The following is a 24216-nucleotide window of genomic DNA, read 5'->3' on the forward strand; positions in this document are numbered from 1 at the left end:
TCCTCTCTGTAGTAGACTCACACACACACACACGTCCCTGTCCTCTGCTTGCACACACAGTGCTATTTCAGTGGCGCTAACAGCAGTGTAGCACATCTCTCCCACTGAGGCACTGCTCTGTCACAGGCTGCCGTGTATTGATCTGCTGCTGGCTATAAATGAGCTGCTGTGGTGGCATCCAGCCTGATTTTGCACTGAGCGAAGGTATTGATCTGCCATCTGAACTGCAGTCTCAACTGGCTTCTATTAGTGCTTCCTCTTTTCAGTCAAACAGTGCACAGAGACAGGAAATGCAATTGATCTAGAGGAAGAAATCACTAGAAGTCATATTTAACTTACACAACCCCTATCAAGCTTTGCAATGTGATGACACATATGCACATTTAAATCTGTAGCATTTATCTTTATTTCTAAGGCTGCTGTTGAAAATGGTTCTGATGCATTATAATTTGATGTTTCTATTATATATATATATATATATATATATATATATATATATATATATATATAGGAATATTTTATATTTATATATATATATTTTTTTAAATAACTAATTACAAAATTATATAACTAGAATTTATACAAAGTTATTGTATGTTTGTGACAAATGAATGGCTTTTACACCAGTAGTTAATTGTGCTGCAATGACATCTAGTGGTGAAACAGCAAAACTGCACGTCTTAATATAGAACAGCACAATTCACAAGAAAAACTAATGTGAAACTGACAAACACAAAACCTTTTATTTTGGTAAGACACTTGCACTTAAAACGGCCAGTCATGACAAAAAACGCAATTTTAAATATATAAAAACATATCATCTCGATAGACAGTGTATAATGAAAAAACTTTTTGCATGATGATCTTTTTGTAGTATCATTAAAAGCAAAACAAATAAGTATTTATTCTGAGATAACACACAAAGATGACATGCTGTATGACAATGATATGCATATGTTAAAAAATAACAGTAAAAATAAAAATATTTACACAATATAATCAATATAATTCACCTTCAGTGGATACTACCATTTATGATTTATCTGTTATTTGTTACAATAGTGTGCATAGTAAACTATTTTATTTCTTAATATGCATTTTGATATGAAGGTCAGTTTTTTAAAAACATAAAATCTTTTTTTTCTTCTTTTTACTCTAAATTGAAAGTAAAATAGTAAATACTAAAAGAATAACAGTAAACATGAATTTTAGTACAATCTCTGTCAATGAATAGGCTTTACATGTGACGTCAGAAAGTGCTTACTAATAAGGTCACACAGTTTTACCTTTCATTTTTCCCGTACGCTTGGGAAAAGTGTTTTAAAATATGTGCCACAGTTCAAGTTTACAAAGTAGAGGGCAAAACATGCATGAGTAATAAGCAGCTGAATCTGTGGACTTCAAGTCATGTAACCTTGCTCCTCTGTGAACATGAAGGCATCTGAAAGCAGCTCTTTATATTTCTTTCTTTTTCTATGAATCTGACCGTGGTAAAGCCTGTGAGAGTGAATGTTGTTGCACCCATAACAAATTGATGCTGACATTTGAAAACTTTGTGGAAGAGTTTCATGGAAATGCTGTTTTGTAAAATCAAGTATGCGGTTTCTAAAATTCTATACATTTAAATGTTTCATCAGTCTTTCAGGTCAGTGTATCAAAAGATATATTCCAACAAAGTTCAAGCTCAATGCTTAATTATTTTAAAGTTTAAATAACAGAAAAAAACAAAGTCTAATAATTTCTCTCTCATTACCATATATCATAAATTATCATATATTTTACATTTCTTTCCTTAAAGAAAAATATGAATAAAATCTCTCATTTCTGACATTAGGTTACATTTAAAAAAAACTGTCACATAATCAAAAACAATACATGTAAAAAAGGAAAAAACAAAGCCATATTGAAATTCTGGGCCCTTTTTGATGTTTGTACTTTTCGGCATTAATCTTAAATACAATAAGCAGAATATAAATACAAATAAAAACATGAAATTATACTTTTTACAGTTTAAGCAAAGCTACTTTGTACTTCTAATGAGTAAACATACCAAGAACCCTCATGCAGGTGTCTAAGCAGCAGCAAACAGCGCAATGGACTCGCCAGATGGTTTCTCCGAAACAGACCCCAGATCTAAAGTTGGGGTTATGGACTTTTTCAACCTCTGTGACAGAGATAAAGAGAGGCACTGGGTTCATTTTGACAGAAACATTTTTTTTTGGCAAAAAAATCTAAATATTGAGAAAATCGCCTTTAAAGTTGTCCAAATGAAGTTCTTAGCAATGCATATTACTAATCAAAAATGAAGTTTTGATATATTCACGGTAAGAAATTTACAAAATATCTTCATGGAACATGATCTTTACTTAATATCCTAATGATTTTTGGCATACAGAAAATAATTTTGACCCATACAGTGTATTTTTGGCTATTGCTACAAATATACCCCAGCGACTTAAGACTGGTTTTGTCGTCCAGGGTCACATATTGATATAGAGAGTGTTTGTGCACCGTACATACCTGCAGCAGAGACCCTTCTGTGGTCCAAAGCTCATGTAGAGCCCCCAGTGGAATCCAGATGATGGAGACGAGAGAGATGAACCAGCCCACCACCTCTGCCCACAGCGGGTATGTGTAGGACTTACCGTATCGAGCTGGAGTATACTGAACAATACTGGAGATCAGAATACCCTGCAGAGAGAGACAGGACACAGGACATTATTATTCATTCAGAGCAAAGCATTATATCCCATCTGACCTTTCAGATCGGCACAGACACACATCAGACTCTACTTTATAAACATCTATTACTAAACAGTAAATGTGTTTTCAATGGAATGATTTTAATGTCCTTAAATTGAGAAAAGTGATTTTAAAGTGATAGTTCACCCAAAAATGAAAATTCTGTCATTAATTACTCAAAATTAAGATATTTTTGATGAAATCTGAGTTTTCTGATCCTGCATTGACAGCAACGCAACTGACACATTCAAGGTCAAGAAGGGTAGCAAGGACATCGTTAAAATAGTCCACGTGACATCATTGGTTCATCCTTAATTTTATGAAGCTACAAGAATACTTTTTGTGTGCAAAAAATAAAAATAAAAATGACTTCATTCATCAATTTCTTCTCTTTTGTGTCAGGATTTGACGCACGTTCACAAGAGTTCCACATCGCATTTAGAACAACACAAGGGTGAGTATTTAATGACAGAATTTTCATTTTGGGGTGAACTATCCCTTTAAGGTAGGATGCCTGGATCCCATGTACGCACAACAAAATCTGTGAGTTTTGTCATTGATTTTGTTTCAGTTCACTGCTACTTAATGGAAAAAGGGTAAACGTGTCTTGATGGGAAAAAGTGATTATTTAAGAACATCTGAGCTTTGAAGCTATTTTTTCCGGAACACAGATCTGTCAATGTTATGAGCTATAGAGGATCCCAAAACGTCCGGTTTTCTTTTCCTCACCAGCACAAGCATGGGTGACAGGAACTGCCAGCAGACACGGAAGAAGAGGTTTGGTTTCTTCCCCAGCATAGTCTCCACCATTAAACTGAGCCGTCTCACTCCTGCAAGAGAGCAAGATGTGGAAGAGAGCAAGAAAGATGTGAGATAAAACCTTCGTATCTCAATAGGAGCAGTGCTTCAATGGCTGCATCTCATTTTCTGTGATCTTGAAGTGCAGACTGAAGGAAGTGAAATTCACCAAATATGAGGGTGATGGCGAGCACCTCGAAGAAGGCCAGGAACATAAGAGACACCACAGCTGTGTAGTGATCCATCAGCTGAAACACGTATATCCCACCCTGCACACACACACACACACACAATATTATTTCACTACCATCAAAATGAGGATTAGGTTTTGCGTCATAATCAAAACAATGACTATACAGCAGATAAATATGTAATGGAATTTTTTTTTTAAAGTTGGCCTTTAAGTTTTCCAAAAATAATACTAGATCATTTTTATCTATGAAACAAATGTGTTTTTTTTATGGTGTCTTTAACGGTGTCTAAACTTCAGTAGCAAAAACATCAGTTGGTAAGTTTGATTGATTTCAGTAAATCAGTTCAAACTGTCCATTTCAATGAATCCATTTCATTATATATTATATGTTCACTGAAGGTCATTTTTCACACATTAAAATCAGTTAAAATATGTAGATATTTTGCCACCACTAAATCAATTCCCTAATGAAAAATAATATACTAAAATGTATTTGAAATACATTTATTTCATGCTAAGTATACTACAAATGCATTTACATATTTGTGTACTTAATAAAAATGTATTTCTGGTATACTAAACTGGTATACATAAGGTCTGCTAAATAGGAACAACTAATTTTGTACTTAATGCACTTCAATTGTGTAGAAGTAGAGCTGAAGTCCAACTAAAGATATACTGAAGCATATTTGATTCGGCTAAAGTGGAAATATTTCAAGTATACTTCAGGTATACTTTAACTATCTTGCATTTAAAGACCGATATTATTCAAAGATAATAAAATCCTCATCAATAGTGACGTTAAAACACATTTTACGCTTAATATTAAGAAATGTGCATTGTGCACAAGTAATTCTCCAAATACAGTTTAATTATAATTTTTATATCAGTAAGTCTCGAGCGATATCAGTAAATAGTTTAATAGATTTGAATTATACTCAGTAGGAAATAAATGTATTTTAAATATATTACTGCTTTACTAGGGTTTTTACTCATTGAATCAATTTATTTATAAGCTCTAAAATTGTTTAATTTAAAAAATATACTGAATATAGTTTTTTTTTTAAATACTGGGATATAATATCCTTCATTTGTTTTCTCAAACTAAAATTATTTTCCAAGTGTCAAGTGTTAACAGTTCCAGGAACAGTCATATAAAATCCAAGTATAACAAAATCTCAATAGTAAGAACACAATACTTGTTTATGAAGTGAAACTAGATCATATTTACCCTGGTAATGTGAGGGATCCCCAGCAGAAATCCAACACTGCACACCGCCAGAATGATCAGCTCCTTCCTCTTAAAAACTTGCAGAGCTTTCTTGCCAAAACCGTCCATGATGAAAGTTACAGCCACTTCCACCATGGCAAACTACACAGTGTACATGTAAACGTATTATAGGTCAAATTGTACAAACACATGTTTGTAACTCTGTTAAACCTGGTAAGTTAGGCGTTTCCCTTATTCTGATCACCTTTCCACACACAAGAATGAGACAATTTCACATATACTGCTCCATCTTTTCCAGCTGCACTCTTATCTCAATCTGCTAGCAAGATTGTGTTGACCCTGACTCCTTTACAGTTGTGTCTTTTCTATGTGTGCAACAGCTTTTAGGACCAGTGATCTCGGTCCTTAAAACTCTGAATTATGATTTTTGGCAGCACAGAAACATAGCAATAAAAGTTGTGAGTCCTTTTTTAGCTCAAGAGATTCAGAAAATTTCCTGCTAGATTTCCTGAATTTCTGCTTGTCAACAAACCTAGAGAACACACAAGGACATGGGAGGACTGGGCCGACAGCTGCAGAAATGAACGAGACAGATGAAAGGAAATAAAATAAACAAATCTGCCATCTGTGGCCTATCAAACTTTACCAAGGCAGCATTATGTTTATACTTTGCACAGAAGACAATTGCAGAATGCACTGTGACAAAACTGATCCAATAAATTAGACAAAATGCAAAGAATTGTTGATTATAAAAGTTGAAGTTTAACATCAGTTTAGCACTTTTTGAGAGAGAAAACAAGAGTGTGTCCTGTGTGAGTGGCTTCTTAGATGGTAGCTACCTGTTTTATGTAAGTATTAGACAGAAAGGAAGCTTACTGGGCATTGAAATTGTTTTTGAAGCCTATTCTACCTGACTGTCCAATCCAAGGCAGAGTAGCATGATGAAAAACAAAGGAGCCCAGAGCTGAGAGACTGGCATGGTGGAGAACACTTCAGGATACACCACAAACACCAGACCAGGCCCTGCAAGAAAACAGACCCACAACATCACTCTCACTGACACAGAGAATGACACCAGTAGTTATGCCACCATGAACAACTAATTACTACGATCTAGGCCAACAAGGAGAACCAGATCTTTCAATGTTTTGGAGAATCTAATTATCGTTTTCAGATTCCAGTAAAAGATTACTACTCTCAGCTCCGCTTGACAAATTGTGTCATGTTTAATTCAATTTCAATTCTGCACTTTTTCCCCAAAATCAGTGCAGAAATGAAAAGAAAGAAAAGAAACCAAAAATAACACAGGAGAAGGAGACTAAAAAGAAGCTGGAGAAAATCATTTTAAATTTTTAACGGGCTCTCTTAAGGAGAGAGAAAAGAGAGTGAAGGAACAAAAGTGACAAAGACATTAAACTATTTGTTATGATGAGAAATACTCAGCAAAGCCACTGAACAACACAACTGTAAATGCATTTCTCAGAAGAAAACAATCGTCTGCTGTTCTGAGAGATGAAGGAGGTGAAATCTTGCTGATAAGGTGAAAATAGTTGAGGCAGGATGGAAGTGCATCCTCAAAAAAAATATGATATTGAACAGTGTGCAAACTCATTTTTGTTAAGTATAACATTTTCCAGAGGGACTTGTGTTCTCCTTGAGGACTTAATGGGTTAAACTGGTGGAAACTGAAGGACTCAAATGATAACATTTTAATAAACAGTGCTGTAATATAAACACAAAAACATATGATATTGTAAACTGCTGTGAAGTTCTCTTGAGGGCAGCTCAACTCAAGGACACGCTTTTATCATTGTTTTTTGTTTTCACATTGTTCTACTCACTCAGCCTACCTTGGTACATTTCTTCCATGAATAGTCCCTTTATTCTTTTTCTCTGGCCTAATCCTATCCACCCTTCACCTCCTCTCACACTTATCCTCTCTCTGGCAGTACAGAACAAAAACTTTTCTGAAAAAAAGCTGGAATTATCCCACAGCGTTCTCATTTCATTCGCCTTCCTTAGGCCTGTTTTGTGCATGAAAGTACTGATTATTTATATCAGTGCCCATATTCATAGGTCACAGCAGTTTTTACATTGCCAGTGTCTTGTTCGGTGTAGATTAATTAGGATTTGGAAGTAAATGTGCTCGGAGCATGAGATTTCCCACCAATCACAAGAGCAAAGAGCACATAAAAATGATAACAGAGATCCTTTGCGATCCTCTGGTCCTTAAAACTAAATTGTGATTCTTGGCCGTACAGAGACACAGCAATAAAACCAGACAGTAAAAGTGGTTCAACCAGACCAAGCAATTCAGCTGCTTGTGAACAAACCTTGAAACGCACAAGGACAGAGGAGGACTAGATTCACAGCTGCAGAGACCGATATTACAGAGAAAAGGAAAACAAACTTACCATCAGTGGCAATGTCATCTACAGGTAGGTTGTGAATGTGGGCCATGTACCCAATGGCAGAGAAAATAACAAACCCGGCCACGATACTAGTGGCTGAATTAGCCAGACAGACGATATAGGTGTCCCTGTAAAATAAAAGACGAAGAGAATGAATCATGTTTTCCTGGAAGATAACAGACCTTTTTAGCTCTGATCAGTGTAATAAACTTACAGGCCAATAAAAAGGAAGGTAACAATTTGAAAGCTACATATGTACTTTTATATTTACTTATATGCATTTAATTAAATAAGCTTTTAAAATGTTAAATGTTAACTTGTTATTACTAAACCTGAGGATGTTGTTGTTGAACTTGTTGTAACTCGCCATAGATATCATAGAACCGAAGGAGATGCCGATGGAGTTAAAGATCTGAGCAGCAGCATTGACCCACACCTATAACATACGTTTAACAAAGACATACATAATTTAATAACAGACATAATTTCTAGCGATTATCGTCGATTTGATTGCACAGATACTATTTAAACTAAACTGAGCTAAACAATGACATCTCTGAATTCAATAGTGAAATGCCTTTAACTGAAAATTGAGTGTTTAATCTTATCATTATACATTACTGACACTCTGTCCTCCAATTTGATACTGTTAAGTGCTTTGACACAATCTGTATTGTTAAAAGCACTATATAAATAAAGGTGACTTGACTTGACATACAAGCACAGGGTTTTATTTTTGTCCATATATTGTTGACATATCTAAAATTTTATGTTTTAATAAAACATTAACAGGAATCAGATTTCACGTTTGCTTTACTATATAGAATTACTAGGACTTTCAATTGATCTAAATATTTATTAGCAATTAAATCACAACTTTTGTACAGTTTTTATGAAAAGAAAACAAAGTAACGTGCGATTATTGGGTTTGGCTAACTGTATAAGCATTTATACAAGCAACACAAATAGAAACGGGAAATATGCGTCATGAAAAATAAAACCTGCTATTCATTCAATGCCCCAGTTTTTACATAAAGCATAGGTGTTTTCCAGTGTTAAAATTTGTATTTTAAACAGACCTGTTTATTATCTTCACCAAGTGCTAATTACATGTAATTACAAATGGTAAACCACCACAATTCCCACAGCAATGCTGTTGTTTATCAGTGGTACTACAGTAATGATTTGGTAGCATGTAAACAGCTTCTAGTTTGTTTTTAACACTATGCGACATCAATGGTTTTCATATGTGATCTCACCTGGACTTCCAAGAGTTTACTCCAGTTTGGCATGAGAAAGAAGAGAATACCATCTTTTGCTCCAGGCAACTGGACATTATTGATCAGCAATGCAAACAGTATGAAATAAGGGAACGTGGCAGTAAAGTACACAACCTACAGACAGAGGGATTAATATTTGTGATAACAAGGCAAATACATGCACCCACCCACCCACATATGTATATATATATATATTAGGGGTGGCACGGTACATGTATTCGTCCCGAACCGTCACGGTACGGACATCTCGGTTCGGTGCATGAGACTTCACGAAGAATACAGGCAATTCACCACCAATCCAGAAGGGGGCGCCCGCAGTAATGCAACGCTGTTTGATAACCGCCAGCAGAAAAACAGCGAATGCCGTGAGTTGCGCACTTGAAAGCAAAGCCCCCAGACAGTGACCATGTGCTGATTCTAAACGCGTCTCTCACATAGATTGAAAAAGGAGTATAGTTTAAAGGCTTGCGCACTCAACTGTTTGCGAAATGGGGCTTTGTGCTCGTGTATCCTCTCTCATTCGGCACAAATCCAAATATTCCATAATATTTCCATATTTGCCATGTAAAGTATCTGAATGCTAAACTATTATTTATTATGTAAATGATAGGCTTTGTACTTCAGACGCGTTCCAACGGTGACACAGAGGCGGGCGCGTTTTATAAAGTACAAACTGCGCTGTCAAGTTAGCAATGCTGGAACTGATGTGTGTTTTTGTGTGTGTGTGCGCACGCGCTGTTTGCTTATACCAGCAGAATCAACTTTAAACACTTATTGTCTTATTAATAATCACTGTATAAAGGTCTGCTTTTATTTGTGTACACTCACAATGAAAACAAAACAGATTATATATATATAACATGTAATAATATTTAGTATTTTCACATCTTCACACTACTGTCTGTTCAAAATAAATGAAAAGAAACTGAGCATAGTAGATTTCTTTTTTTTCCCCCTGTTGTACCGAAATCGTATCGAACCGTGACATCTGTGTACCGTGCCACCCCTAATATATATATATAATTATTTTACATGATTATATTATTTATTTTATTTCTGTCATTTTCTTGCATTCACCTAAACAAATATGAGCCTTATTGCATACAAACCAACATATTGTTTATATTTTTTATAAAAGACAAAACCTTTAACTATCTGTTTGTAGTTTAAACATGCTGTTGTATCCCATATTAAAGGCTGAATTTATAAATCATGTGAGTTTTGAACTCGGACCTTTCCGGTGGATTTGACTCCTTTAAAGATACAGAAATAAACAATGGCCCAGGCCAGGACTAGAAGGCCAAAGAGTTCCCATCGAATCCCTCCAGCATGCTCAATTCCTGTGGTCATTTCTAAAACCTTATGACTGGGGGAATAGAAAAAAACATTTACAAAGCACAATCACACAATAGAACAAATCTATATCAGTCTCAGGAGTCTGACATTACATTGACTTGATTAAATGAATAAACTTTAAAATACATTGTTAAAGGTTCATAAAAGCTTCATTAATGCCCATAATTTCATAGGACATTCGTTATTACTACACACAATGAGACAGCACTCTTTAACTTTTCCAAATGTTCCATTTAAATTGATTACAGGAAATTCAATAATACAGAGTGATACACAACTATAATCCATGACAAAAAGTCAAGCATGGCATAAACAATAAAGACAGTAAACAAATTAAATTTGTTACTCACTCAAAGAACTGTTGACTGGCTGATTGCAGATGTGTGGCATTGCCAGGAAAACCAGTGGAACAGTTGCCAATTGCATTCCATGTGTTGTTGCAGGACTGCCATGGCAATGAGGGGCTGAACGAGTGAAGCAGGTAGTAGAGAGCCCAGGTCATGAGCACATTGTAGTAGGTGCAGAGCACGTAAGAAATCACCACTGTGGCAAGCCCCACACCTGAGGACACACAAAGAAAACGTGAGACACCAGGAGATGCCACCGTTTCCTGTCTCCTTGTCCACGTTTTCACTGCTGAACAGACTCACATTGGAACAGCGCCTAGGGCTCTTCAGAGGCTCTGAAATGTTTAGTTTTTTGGTTTTAGAAGAAGAAGAATAAAACCATTGACCTCCAGAAGTACATTTTTAGGTTAATATACAAGTTCCAAAAGAACAAAGCAAATCTTCAAGAAAGATGTTTTAGGTCAAGTTATATTAAGAGGGCTCTATCTGAAAATATTTCTAAACATATGCTATAGGAAAGAAAAACTTCTAATGATTCTTGTTATCCTTTTTTATTAAATATTTTTTGGTGGCTGGCCAAAACAACCGAGGCTATGAATCAGAAAGCCTTTTTTTATTGAGGATTGCACGAATGAATCCATTAAGGCGGCTCAATGTTATGCTAAACTTTAGATTTCAAATTTTAAAGTTGCACAACACTTAATTTGAAAAGATCTTAGGCGCACACGCAATATTGAAGAGCTAAAAAATTTGTGATTATGCGATTATGATTGGATTGATAATGTGGAGTATTAAATGTGTTGTTGGAACATGTAATCTCATAATCTTGACATTTTAAAAACTTGCGGTTCAAACTGCTTTGCACCACTTATTTGTAGCTTATACACCAGTGGTTCTTAACTGGTGTTGCTTCTTAGTTTTCAGTGGATATAATTGGTGACCTAAAACAGTACCAAACAGGTCACAAAGTATATATAGTATATGTGCACTATATGGACAAAAGTATTGGGACACACTCTTCTAATGAACAGGTTTGACTACTTTAGTAATTTCCATGAGTACAAATCTTAATGTTTAAGCATATATTGATATTCTAGGGAATTGTGTGCTTCTAATTTTATAGCAACAGTTTGGACAGGACCCTGTTCTGTTCTAAAATGACAATGTCACTTTGTGTAAGGCAAGGTTCAAAAAGAAATGACTGATTCAGCCAGTGATGAAGAACTTGACTGGTCTCTAATCAGCTGAACACCTCTGGTGTGACTTTAAATGCAGACCTTGAACCAAAAACTCATCACCAAACACCAATGACTAGTACATATGGGTACAGTCATTTTAGACACTGCCAAAACTGTTGCAACACAGATGGAAATATATTTTTTAAATACATGAATTATGTTTCCATCTTTGTTGCCACAGTTTTGGAAGTGCCTTCTAAAGAAGGGGGTGTCCCAATACTTTTGTCCATGTATGTACAAGTCATTGGTGTTTGGTCACTAGGTCAAAGAGAAACAACCAAAGTCCCTTTCAAGGAAAGTCTGTTCACACGGAGGCCATATTTGTAACGCCTCCGGGCAGCTCATCCAATACCAGTTCCTATCTAAATGAATGGAGGAATCCTGAAATCTCAAAAATTGTTCACTGAACTTACAATTAAATTACATATTTTAAATCAGCAACAAAATCTGAAATGAACTGCCCATTGAATGTTGTTTCTTATGCTCAAATAGCATTTAAAAAGCTTATTTTTATGACAGCGCATGCACATTGGCTGGTCTATCCTCAGGAGGGAACCGAAGCTTCTAACAGCCGCTGCAGTGACACAATGACTTTACCAATCAGCGATTGGCTCTTTCATTTAGAAGGTGGGACTATTCCGCCATAATGCGCGTTGCAGTTTCTCCCATTCATAAGTACAGGAGTGAACCGCCTTTGCATCTCTATAGTCTTTAGAAACAACCAACAACACTGCTGTCGTGTTGGATTACAAATTTATAAAATGTTAAATCTAGGTTCCAATGTAATAGTATATAAACTGAAAAAGTTAGGTACATTGTATTTAGCATTTATGGTGAAGATGATGATATCAGATGAACGATTCTGTTAAACAAAGTTTGTAGCAAGAGGTTCCTGCCAGTTCCTGTTCTCTTATTGTAAATCCAATGAGCCATTCTTGGAGACTCTCACCTTTTGTTTGTAATGGCTCTTGGTGCCCCGGACCCAATCTTTGGGCAGTTATGCTGATTGGATTAGGAGTGGTTAAACGGGGCAGGTTGCTATACCTGAATACTTCATTTGCATGCTTTGTTTAAGGTCGTCACCCAGGTGCTTTGTTTCCATTCCTAAGCACTGCCCCCTAAATGTATATAAACTACAATGTATCACTGCTTTATTTAAACTTGGATGACTACAGCGACGCACAGCGAGTTCTCAATAAAGAGTAACTTCTGTATGAAAGATATCCCAACGTCTCCTGGTCTCTGCTTCGACGAGGAAAAAGTTTCCTACACTAGCTTCATGGGTTCGACAAGTCAAATTAATTTTAATGGTTTCATGCTGTTGGCAGACAGAATTATTGCACAAATCTGTTGCCAAGTTGTATGAGAGGATGTCACGCAACATGTTGTAGGCTAGCTTTCACAAAGTGACTGATGCAACGAAATATCACTGAGTTTATTTGGATGCGCTTTAACATCAACAACTGAAGCTGAGAATCACTTGTTTACACAATAGTAGTTCTGTTTCTCCGTGATTTCAAGTATTAATTACATCCTGAAAATAAACAGGACTCTTAGCAACCCACAGAATATGCCTTCTTCACAAAGGGATTCAATGGTCAGGGTTAAAATTAATACATTTCTTCTGTGCTGGCACATCATGACTTCCTGATATAATCGCAACAGCATTGCTTCCAGTGATTTTGATTCAGTACTGACATATGGTAATCAGGGTTGAAATCTCTCAGAAGCCTGGAGTGAAAAAGCATTCGATTTAGAAACTAAATACAAGCATCCGAAAGATGTTTAAAAATTAACAGTCGCATAGTAAGAAACAAACAAAAAAAATTCTCCAAGACCCATCCAGTCATCGGGGGTTCTTAAAATAAGATTTGGAGAAAGAAAATGTGTTATATTAGCTATCCTTAGTGATGTATTTATGATTTACTTGCCAAATCATACAGTTCTGAATCCAATATAGATGTGTGTGTGAATCCAATATAGATATTCAGTGTGACCAAGTTACCTTGTAACCCAGATCAACATTGTTGAGGATGACAATGCAAAGATAACGGATTTGATTTTCTTCCATGTTTTGATGCTCGATTTAAATCCATGGATTAGCAATCGTCACTCTCTGTGGATCTTGGCATTATTTTGTACTCCTTTCCCACCGTCTAAATGGAATGTCCACTAGTTGTTTCAGGCCTGAACAGTAGAAAGCTCTAAAAACAGGAATGTTGTTGTTGGAACGTTCCGCGCGGCCCTCTAAGGTCACCCAGATTCCCTCAGTGCCTTTTGGTCTCCTGAACTTAAGCCTAAATGAGTCCACTGCTTCAGCAAAACTATTGACCAGAGGCATTATGGGATCATTGGATGCTCTACAGAAAATCTAAACTGTTTTGTTTTTGCATGACCATGGTTACTATCCACTGCACGTAACATTATTATAAATTTTGTGTTGCTCTGAATTTTATTGCATAAACAGATCTGTTAAAGTTATTAAAATGTTTGTATGCTTTTCTAATTAAGAACAAGTTTGCACCTAAAATTGCATCACATACTGTATCATTAAAAGAGGAAAACACTATTTGGCTTATCAAGTCAAGTCAAGTCAAGTTGAGCTTTATTGTCATTCCGCTACATGCGGGGGCATACAGTGGAACGAAATGTCGTGCCTCACAGGACCACGGTGCTACATAAATACAGGCATACAACAAAGGAGTAAGACAATATAAACCTATACACAACTATCCTACTGATAGATTTTGACTATAAATATACTATCTATAAAAAGTACCTATACAAACTAAAAAATACAAACTATACAAACTATACGAATGCTTCAGATAAATACTGTACATGTGCAAGGAGAAGCATTGAGTTCAAGCAGCTGGCTAGGGAACAGTGCAGGATGATTTGTAGTGCATGAGCATGTAAACATACATATATTACTGAGTTCTTTTTGTGGGATTTGTGTACACACAGCAGTGTGTGTGAAAAGTGACTAGTGCGCATAGAGGAGGAGAGTGTGCTACTACAGGTGGTTTGTACAGGCCCACTCACCTGTGTGTAGCACACTTGAATTGCACGTTACATGTTACAGGAGGTAGGGGGTTTGTATGGGGTTCGGAGAGGCGGGGTGATTTGAGTTCAGGGCTCTCACAGCCTGGGGAAAAAGCTGTTGAGCAGTCTGGCAGAGCGGGCTCTGATGCTCGCACCGCCTTCCTGATGGTAGGAGCTGAAAGAGACTGTGGAGGGATGCGTGAGTCCTTCACGATGCTATTGGCTTTGCTGGAGCATCGTGTGAGGAAAATATCCAGGATGGAGGGAGAGGGCACCGATGATCCTTGCAGCTGTGTTCACTGTCCGCTGGAGGGTCTTGCGGTCTGCTGCGGTACAGTTCCCGTACCAGACAGTGATGCAGGTGGCCAGCACACTCTCAATGGTGCCCCTGTAGAAAGTGGTGAGGATGGGTGGAGGGAGACTTGCTCTTTTCAGCCGGTGGAGAAAGTGTAGGCGCTGTTGTGCCTTCTTGGAGAGTGACATGGTGTTGGTGGTCCAGGTGAGATCCTCTGTGATGTGCACCCCAGGAATTTAGTGCTGCTGACTCTCCACAGTCGAGCTGTCGATGGTCAGTGGGGGGTGATCAACGGAGTTTCTCCTGAAGTCCATCACAACCTCCTTTGTCTTACTCACATTGAGGGACAGGTTGTTAGTGCCACAGCATTCAGCCAGCTGTGCCACTTCCTCTCTGTAGTGCGTTTCATCGTTGTTGCTGATGAGACCTACCACTGTTGTGTCATCAGCGAACTTGATGATGTGGTTGGAGCTGGACTTGGCAGTGCAGTCGTGGGTCAGCAGCGTGAAGAGCAGCGGGCTGAGCACACAGCCTTGTGGGGCACCTGTGCTCAGTGTGGTAGTGCTCGAGGTGTTGTGGCCGACACGGACTGACTGAGGTCTTCCGGTTAGAAAGTCCAAGATCCAATTGCAGAGGGAATTGTTAAGGCCCAGCAGGTTGAGTTTATTTATGAGCTGTTGTGGGATTATTGTGTTGAATCCTGAGCTGAAGTCGATGAACAGCATTCTAACGTAGGAGTCTTTATTTTCTAGGTGGGTAAGAGCCAGGTGGAGAGTGGAGGAAATTGCATCGTCCGTAGAGCGGTTCGGACGGTATGCAAACTGGAGCGGGTCGAGTGTGTTGGGAGGCTGGTTTTGATGTTGTGCATGACTAACCTCTCAAAGCACTTCATTATGATTGAGTCAGTGCTATGGGACGGTAGTCATTTAGACAGGACACAGGTGATTTCTTTGGTACCGGTATGATTGTTGTGGATTTGAGACATGTGGGGACGACTGCCTGGCTCAGCGAGGTGTTGAAGATATCTGTTAGGACATCTGTCAGCTGTGCAGCACAGTCTTTCAGTACACGGCCAGGTATGTTGTCGGGACCCGCAGCCTTGCGTGGGTTGATCCTAGATAGGGACTTCCTTACGTCGGCTGGAGACAGACAGAGTGCCTGGTCATTGGGAGGTGTGGGCAGTTTTGTGCAGGTGTGTCATTCTGCATTTCAAACCGTGAGTAAAAGTGGTTGAGTGTATCTGGGAGGGATGTGTCGTCATCACAGGCCTGTGGCGGGGGCTTGTAGTCTGTGATGGTCTGAATAGCTTGCCACAGGCTCCGTGTGTCACTGCTGTCTGTGAAGTGATTGTTGATTTTTTGAGCATATGACCGTTTTGCATTTTTGATGCTGCGGGACAGATTGGCTCTTGCCGTTTTGAGGGCTGCTTTATCTCCTGATCTGAATGCTTCATCTCTGGTCTTTAGCAGCCCACGAACCTCTGCTGTCATCCATGGCTTCTGGTTGGCACGTGTGGTGATGGTCTTGGTGACTGTCACATCATCAGTGCACTTTTGGATGTAAGCAGTCACTGTTTCAGTGTACTCCTGCAGGTCTGTGTGGTTGTTGTAGGTGGCCTCCTCTTTAAACATGTTCCAGTCTGTGTCCTGGAAGCAGTCCTGCAGTGCTGAGGTGGCATTGTCTGGCCATACCTTGATCTGTTCGTGAACCGGTTTGGCCAGTTTCAAAAGTGGTCTGTATGCTGGGATTAGCATAACAGAGATGTGGTCGGAGTACCCGAGGTGGGGGCGGGGTTCAGCTTTGTATGCGCTCTTGACTGTTGTGTAAACAAAGTCCAGTGTGTTATTTCCCCTTGTTGCAAAGTTCACATGTTGGTAGAACTTTGGCAAAACTGTCTTTAAGTTTGCGTGGTTGAAGTCACCGGCTATGATGAAAAAGCCGTCGGGGTTATTTGTTTGTTGTTCGCTGATGGCGCTGTACAGCTCATGACGCGTCCTTTGCGTTTGCGCACGGGGATGTATACCGCGACAATAACAATGGCCGTGAACTCCCGCGGCAGATAGAACGGTCTACACTTCACAAACATAAACTCCACCAGCGATGAACAGTGTTTTGTCACTACCCCAGCATTGTTACACCATTCTTTGTTGACGTACACACACAGGCCACCGCCGCGAGTCTTACCAGACAGTGATGAATCTCTGTCCGCGCGGTAGCAAGTTAGTCCGTGCAGCTGAATGGCGGAGTCCGGGATGTTGTCGTTCAGCCATGTTTCAGTGAAAACAAACACACAACAATCCCTTGTCTCACGCTGTGTAGATCGACTGAGTTGAATTAAGTCCAGTTTGTTTTCCAGAGAGCGAACGTTTGAGAGCATGAGTGTTGGAAGAGCCGGTCTTGTGGGGTTTTCCCTCAGCCTAGCTCAGATACCTCCGCGCTTACCGCGCTTCCGTCCTCTCTCACACCGCTATGACGCCGCCTTGTGCGGGTAGCGACAGTAGGTGAGGCCGCGGTCTCGAGGTCCGGCTTCAGCAGTAAACAGAGGCCTCGTAGCTTCTCAGTAGCCGCCGGCGAGAGTTGGTCTTTGTATGCGTTGCCGATATCCAAAAGTCTTTGGCGAACATATATGAGTTTAGGAGTGATTTCCTTATGAACTAGCGGTAAATTTACACTATTTGGAAACGAACAGACGACATTAAAAGACAAAAAAGCACCGTCTTTGGGACCTGGAGCAGCCACTGCGTCTGATCGCACCGCCATCTTGGATCCAAGATGTTTTTTTTATCCATATAAAAAATATGGATTTTTTATAATCCATCTTTGGATTATAAAATATTTATTACATTTCAAAGAGTAAATTAACCCCAAAATCTGTATTATAATTATTTTCTTAAGAAGAACAGCTGTGCCCCAAACACTTAATTGGGTCTATAGATGTTGGCTTCATATCAGCCACAGTAATATCAGCCATCAGCAAATGTATGTATGCGTGTACAGATCTGCATTGAGAGATATTTAGTTGCATTTATTAAAAATATATGCAGAAATGTAAGAATTTTGTTTCTGTGACAAATACTATAAAAAGAAAGGCATTTTGGCCAGCTGCCACACAAGTTTATCGGTACAGTTAGAGAACAGATGACTTTTTTTTTTTTCAGAACCCATAGAATTCATCTTCTCTGATGTACCACATGCAATTCTACCACCCGTTCCACATTCTGAGAATCACATTAGTGTTGTATAACTAAACATAAATGCATGCATACTCTCTCTCTCTCTCTTTCCTGTTAAGTGCACAAATAAGTCTCTCTAATGTCTTATTCTGTCTTATACTGAGCTGAACGGTGCCATTTTAAACCATGGCACCTTGTTAAGTCAAGCAACCCTGATGCCAACACCTGGTGAAAGACTAACCCATGAGGAAATTATTACCCCAGAGACAGAAAGGTTACTTAGGTTACTTTACTGAGCATACCAAGATAGATAATGCAGAAGCAAAAGGAGGAGCTTTATTACAAAGGAGAGCCGCTGAATGTGACATAAGGGTACATTTTAGTCAAAAGAATATACAGAAAGAACTACCTGCTTCAGTCCCTCTGCTAGCAAGGAGCCATAATCGGCTGAAATGAGGGCTATATCAAAGGACGGACCCAAAAGATTTGACCGGGTAGACTATCTCTGTCTTTGAGGAAAGAAGTCCTTTGTTAGCAGGTGAAACAATGTCAAATTAAAAATAAGGAAAGAAACCCAAATGACAAACAGTGATGGCTGAACATCTTAATGTTGACACTCCCTTTGGTCACAAATAAGTTGCCCTCAATTTACATAAAATGGCAAATATTTCAAAACAATCATTTTATCAATTATTTTATTTTTTATTTTTTGCCAACATATAATTATGTGTATTTTATGGCATCATAATTAAACATAACCGGTGGGATAAATAAATAAACTAAAATATATTTATTTCCAAATATTCCAAATAAAATTGTCTCTAGGCTCAGGTTTGGTCTGTCTCAATGATTTAAAAATAGTTCTTACAGTTTATTATCAGTAATAAAGATTTTTCACTTAAAAGTGATGAGGATTCTAGAAGAGTTGTTATTTGCACATTAACAATGCATGGTTTCATAAACATAGGAATTCAAATATGAAGAGGTTGATTCAGATACAGAAAATGGAGTAGAAATAAGGTAAACACAGTAGAGATCAGCCATCACTAGATCATCAGAGATCAAGCGTAATATAATTGCAGGTCCACACATTTTATAGGGAAAATCCAACATAAAAGGAAAAAATGATAAGCTTTGCAGTCAGTATCCATGCTTGAACTGCCACGTCAAACCAAAGAGGAGATCATTCACTAAACATAGTCCAGCAAAATGATAAGAGTTGCAAATTGCAATGCTTAAAATAATTATCTTTTAGCAATTTCATAAAATAAGTATGTTACTGTAACACTGTTCACTAACTGTGTATGGCTTTAGTGATATATGATGAGCATTCAACTTTGTTGACACATGTGACCAACAGAAAAAAAAAAAACAGGACATAAATAATCACTGGGAAACAAAAAACAAGGTGCATCATCCAGAGGTTTTACAAGAATTTATATATAAATATATCTTTAAATTATTTATTCCTTGAACTCATTGGATGTCATTGAACAGATCTGAACAGTGGTAAGAATTGAACAGGAGGCTATTCGTGTGACTGAAATACTGGAAAGTCCCATACAACATATAAAATAAAAAGACCGGCCATTTTCTTGGACTATGTTTGGATGGCAGAATTGAACACAGGAGATGTGAGGGATTAGGGCACAAGGACCACTCACCTTTGAAGAGGGGACATATTTTAGCCAGAGAGTGGACCGGCCCCAGACGGGTGTACTGCCCAACAGCGAACTCCATGAACAGCAGTGGGATACCACAGAGAAACAACATGATCAAGTAGGGAATCAAGAAAGCACCTGGAACATGTGAAAGATTGGAAAATGAGCACGAGACAAGATAGCAATAATTCATTAAATATTCCTTAAATAAAAATATTGTTTTGCTTTAGCAGTCACAAATGTATTTTTGTCTTCATAAAATATTAACAGAATATTAACGATAGTCAAAAGTCTTGTAATTCTATTTTCTGTGAGGTCATTTTGTGAGGGTAAAACTATTTTCTTGCAACTCACATTAATGCAAATTTATCATAAAAAGAGGGTGTCTTTCAGGAGAGCAAGATGATTTATTCACACGCTCTATATAAATAAAAAGGTCTTGCCACAAATCTCTTCCCTCTGACTTCTAAACTTTTTTTTTTTTAAGAATAAAAAAAAGAAAAAAAAAGAATTTGGGGTCATGAATGGTTTTGAAAACACAGGTGCAGAAAGAAAACATTTATCTGGACAATATGTATATCGAGGGGTGAGAACCAGAAAGGCGTATGTGACATTACACCAGCTTTACAGGAGAGCCAAAACTAAAATTTTACCATAGTTTGATCTGACTTTGTGTACTGATTTCAATTGTGTTTAATAAAAATGTGAACACTCATGGATGACAGTACTTTTGCCAGTAGAAAGAGCTCATTAAGAGCTTTCATTTGATACATACAGGTGCTGGTCATATAATTAGAATATCATCAAAAAGTTGATTTATTTCACTAATTCCATTCAAAAAGTGAAACTTGTATATTATATTCATTCATTACACACAGACTGATATTTTTCAAATGTTTATATCTTTTAATTTTGATGATTAGAGCTTACAGCTCATGAAAGTCAAAAATCAGTATCTCAAAATATTAGAATATTACTTAAGACCAATACAAAGAAAGGAATTTTAGAAATCTTGGCCAACTGAAAAGTATGAAAATGAAAAGTATGAGCATGTACAGCACTCAATACTTAGTTGGGGCTCCTTTTGCCTGAATTACTGCAGCAATGCGGCGTGGCATGGAGTCGATCAGTCTGTGGCACTGCTCAGGTGTTATGAGAGACCAGGTTGCTCTGATAGTGGCCTTCAGGTCATCTGCATTGTTGGGTCTGGTGTCTCTCATCTTCCTCTTGACAATACCCACAGATTCTCTATGGGGTTCAGGTCAGGCGAGTTTGCTGGCCAATCAAGCACAGTAACACTATGGTCATTGAACCAGCTTTTGGTACCTTTGGCAGTGTGGGCAGGTGCCAAGTCCTGCTGGAAAATGAAATCAGCATCTCCATAAAGCTTGTCAACAGAAGGAAGCAGGAAGTGCTCTAAAATTTCCTGGTAGATGGCTGCGTTGACTGTGGACATCAGAAAACACAGTGAACCAACACCAGCAGATGACATGGCAGCCCAAATCATCACAGACTGTGGAAACTTCACACTGGACTTCAAGCAACATGGATTCTGTGCCTCTCCACTCTTCCTTCAGACTCTGGGACCTTGATTTCCAAATGAAATGTAAAATTTAAAAGTGAAATGTAAAAGTGTCTTGGTAGCCCTTTTCCTGAAGACGTCTGAGCGTGGTGACTCTTGATGCAAACACTTCTGAACCAGAGACAACGTCAGAAGCATCTTACCTGGGCTGTGGAGAAAAAGAACTGGACTGTTGCTCAGTGGTCCAAAGTCCTCTTGAAAATGAAAGTAAATGAAAAGTAAAATTTTACATTTCATTTGGAAATCAAGGTCCAAGAGTGGAGAGGCACAGAATCCATGTTGCTTGAAGTCCAGTGTGAAGTTTCCACAGTCAGTGATGATTTGGGCTGCCATGTCATCTGCTGGTGTTGGTTCACTGTGTTTTCTGAAGTCACAGTCAACGCAGCCATCTACCAGGAAATTTTAGAGCACTTCCTGCTTCCTTCTGTTGACAAGCTTTATGGAGATGCTGATTTCATTTTCCAGCAGGACTTGGCACCTGCCCACACTGCCAAAGGTACCAAAAGCTGGTTCAATGTCCATAGTGTTACTGTGCTTGATTGGCCAGCAAACTCGCCTGACCTGAACCCCATAGAGAATCTATGGAGTATTGTCAAGAGGAAGATGAGAGACACCAGACCCAACAATGCAGATGAGCTGAAGGCCACTATCAGAGCAACCTGGGCTCTCATAACACCTGAGCAGTGCCACAGACTGATCGACTCCATGCCACGCCGCATTGCTGCAGTAATTCAGGCAAAAGGAGCCCCAACTAAGTATTGAGTGCTGTACATGCTCATACTTTTCATTTTCATACTTTTCAGTTGGCCAAGATTTCTAAAAATCCTTTCTTTGTATTGTTCTTAAGTAATATTCTAATATTTTGAGATACTGATTTTTGACTTTCATGAGCTGTAAGCTCTAATCATCAAAATTAAAAGATATAAACATTTGAAAAATATCAGTCTGTGTGTAATGAATGAATATAATATACAAGTTTCACTTTTTGAATGGAATTAGTGAAATAAATCAACTTTTTGATGATATTCTAATTATATGACCAGCACCTGTATAGCATCTCTTAAAACATTTTAAACAATTTAAATCATTTTGGCATGCATCTGGTACATCTTTTCAAGATTTTGTTTTTTTAACCACTGAAAATACCGTAGGCTATATGGAATTTGCCAACCAAATAAGGAAATTTTATGGTCGATAAATATACATGGAAACAACAACCCCTTATGTTCTAACTCGTATGTTTTAAAAGTCAATGTAATTAACAATGGAAAAACGGTTAAAAGAGCAACATAAAAAAAATAGGCAGAACCAACAATTAAACAAAGTCTTGCGTGAGAAAACAAGAGGCATATCCAATGGCATAAACTCCTGGAATTACATCTTACACAACTGCTGCAACCTTAGCTTCAAATAAATTATATAAATAAATATAAAATAAAGGTCATACATTTAAAGAAAATGTAGCTCATGAAAATAACTTTGTACAAGTATTTACATTTTTACACTCTAAAAAGGTGGTAAACCCTTAAGTAAAAATTATTATCATTACAGCACACATGTACACAATCGTTATGTTAAAAAAAATTATTTAAAAAAATTTCAAATATCATTTGTGGCTAATGCCTGTCAAGAAAGGGATTTTTCATAAAATTGTGTGTGGTATGTGACATACTTTTGTTTTTATTAATGACTCTCTGTTATGGTTTGTATGTCACATGGCAACAAAATGGCTTCTTGCAAGCTGATGTTAGTTGGCCACACTGACTTATTTGCCAGATAAAAGTTTTTTTTTTTTTAAATAGATATCCTATATAAAAATTACCACAATTTATTTTTCTTTCAGATATTTTAATCTCATAATAGTCTAATGAAAACTATTATGGTTACCATGTCACTTTTTTTTTTTTTTTTTTTGTTGTTGTAAGGGCTAGTAACAAGATACATAATAATATCAGCATGGCACCAGAGCGGCTCTGCGGTGATCAGGAGAGAGGAGCAGCAGGAGTCTAGTCACTTACCTCCTCCGCTCCTGTAGCACAGGTACGGGAAGCGCCACACGTTTCCCAAACCCACCGCATAACCGACAGAGGCGAGCACGAACTCCAGACGCCGACCCCACGTTTCTCTTTGCTCCTTTGACTGGTGATCATCCTTCGCCAGCCTCAGGGCTCCATCGTTGCCGGGCTCTACCTCCTCTTTTTCCTCAAGCTGCTGCAATGTTAACTTACTAGACGTGCTCTCGGTTTTATTATCAGCTCCGACTCCCATCATTACATGTGTCTACAGCTGAATAAAGCGAAAGAGCTCTCAACAATAAAAGAGCGCTATAATCGAATAAAACAAATACATAAATTTTTTTAAATATTAAAAATGTAATATGGGCTTTTAATTTAAAGTAATCAGCTCGAGACTGTTGCTATAAACGTCACTATAACCTCTGTATTAAAAGAGATGAATGGTGCCGAATACATTACCAAACATATCCTTACAAAACAACGAGACACCGCATTGTCTTTAACTCTTCCAAATACATAATAGGTACAAGTTGTAGCGGCTTACATAGCTCAGTTACACAATTTTAAGACCAGCCCCCAAACTATAGTTTCCTATGTTACATAGCGGTCACGACACTGGCCCCGCCCTTTTAGTGACGTAGGTCAACTATGAAAGCACGCCGCTCTTTCTGTAGGGCAGTCCATGCAGTGGTCATTTGCTCACGTGCGAATTTAAAATGGAGTCAAATAACGCGCGTGAACGTGTAGAGGTTGGCGCGCTTCATTCAGAATTAATGTCGCCTGTATTACCGACTTGAAACATTATATAATGATGATGATAAAGGTTTTAATCGTGATATTAAACGGGAT

At 38.0% G+C, this 24216-nt stretch overlaps 1 protein-coding gene across 1 annotated transcript; it reads right to left on the minus strand.

Annotated features, from left to right (window-relative positions):
* Positions 1-729: 729 nt before the first annotated feature.
* On the minus strand, positions 730-24216 carry si:ch211-225b11.1 (uncharacterized protein LOC561694 homolog). Its single transcript, XM_058775964.1, has 13 exons — positions 23371-24216; positions 19774-19908; positions 10362-10572; positions 9889-10021; positions 8635-8769; positions 7708-7811; positions 7379-7503; positions 5875-5987; positions 4965-5105; positions 3710-3809; positions 3472-3572; positions 2521-2691; positions 730-2164 (listed from the first exon to the last, which is right to left on the minus strand). The coding sequence occupies exons 1-13, from the start codon at positions 23621-23623 to the stop codon at positions 2072-2074; spliced, it is 1815 nt and encodes a 604-aa protein (XP_058631947.1). The 5' UTR covers positions 23624-24216; the 3' UTR covers positions 730-2071.

The sequence above is a fragment of the Onychostoma macrolepis genome, chromosome 05 (genome assembly GCF_012432095.1).
Source record: "Onychostoma macrolepis isolate SWU-2019 chromosome 05, ASM1243209v1, whole genome shotgun sequence".
Classification (NCBI taxonomy): Eukaryota; Metazoa; Chordata; class Actinopteri; order Cypriniformes; family Cyprinidae; genus Onychostoma; species Onychostoma macrolepis.

What these genes read in the sequence shown, in the direction of transcription:
- si:ch211-225b11.1 (XM_058775964.1), bottom strand. Translation starts at nt 23,623, where the DNA reads ATGATGGGAGTCGGAGCTGATAATAAAACCGAGAGCACGTCTAGTAAG. An exon ending in GTGCTACAGGAGCGGAGGAG is followed by an intron (nt 19,909 to 23,370) that starts GTAAGTGACTAG and finishes CACATGTTCCAG; the next exon opens with GTGCTTTCTTGATTCCCTAC. An exon ending in CAGAAGGGTCTCTGCTGCAG is followed by an intron (nt 2,165 to 2,520) that starts GTATGTACGGTG and finishes TCTCTGTCACAG; the next exon opens with AGGTTGAAAAAGTCCATAAC.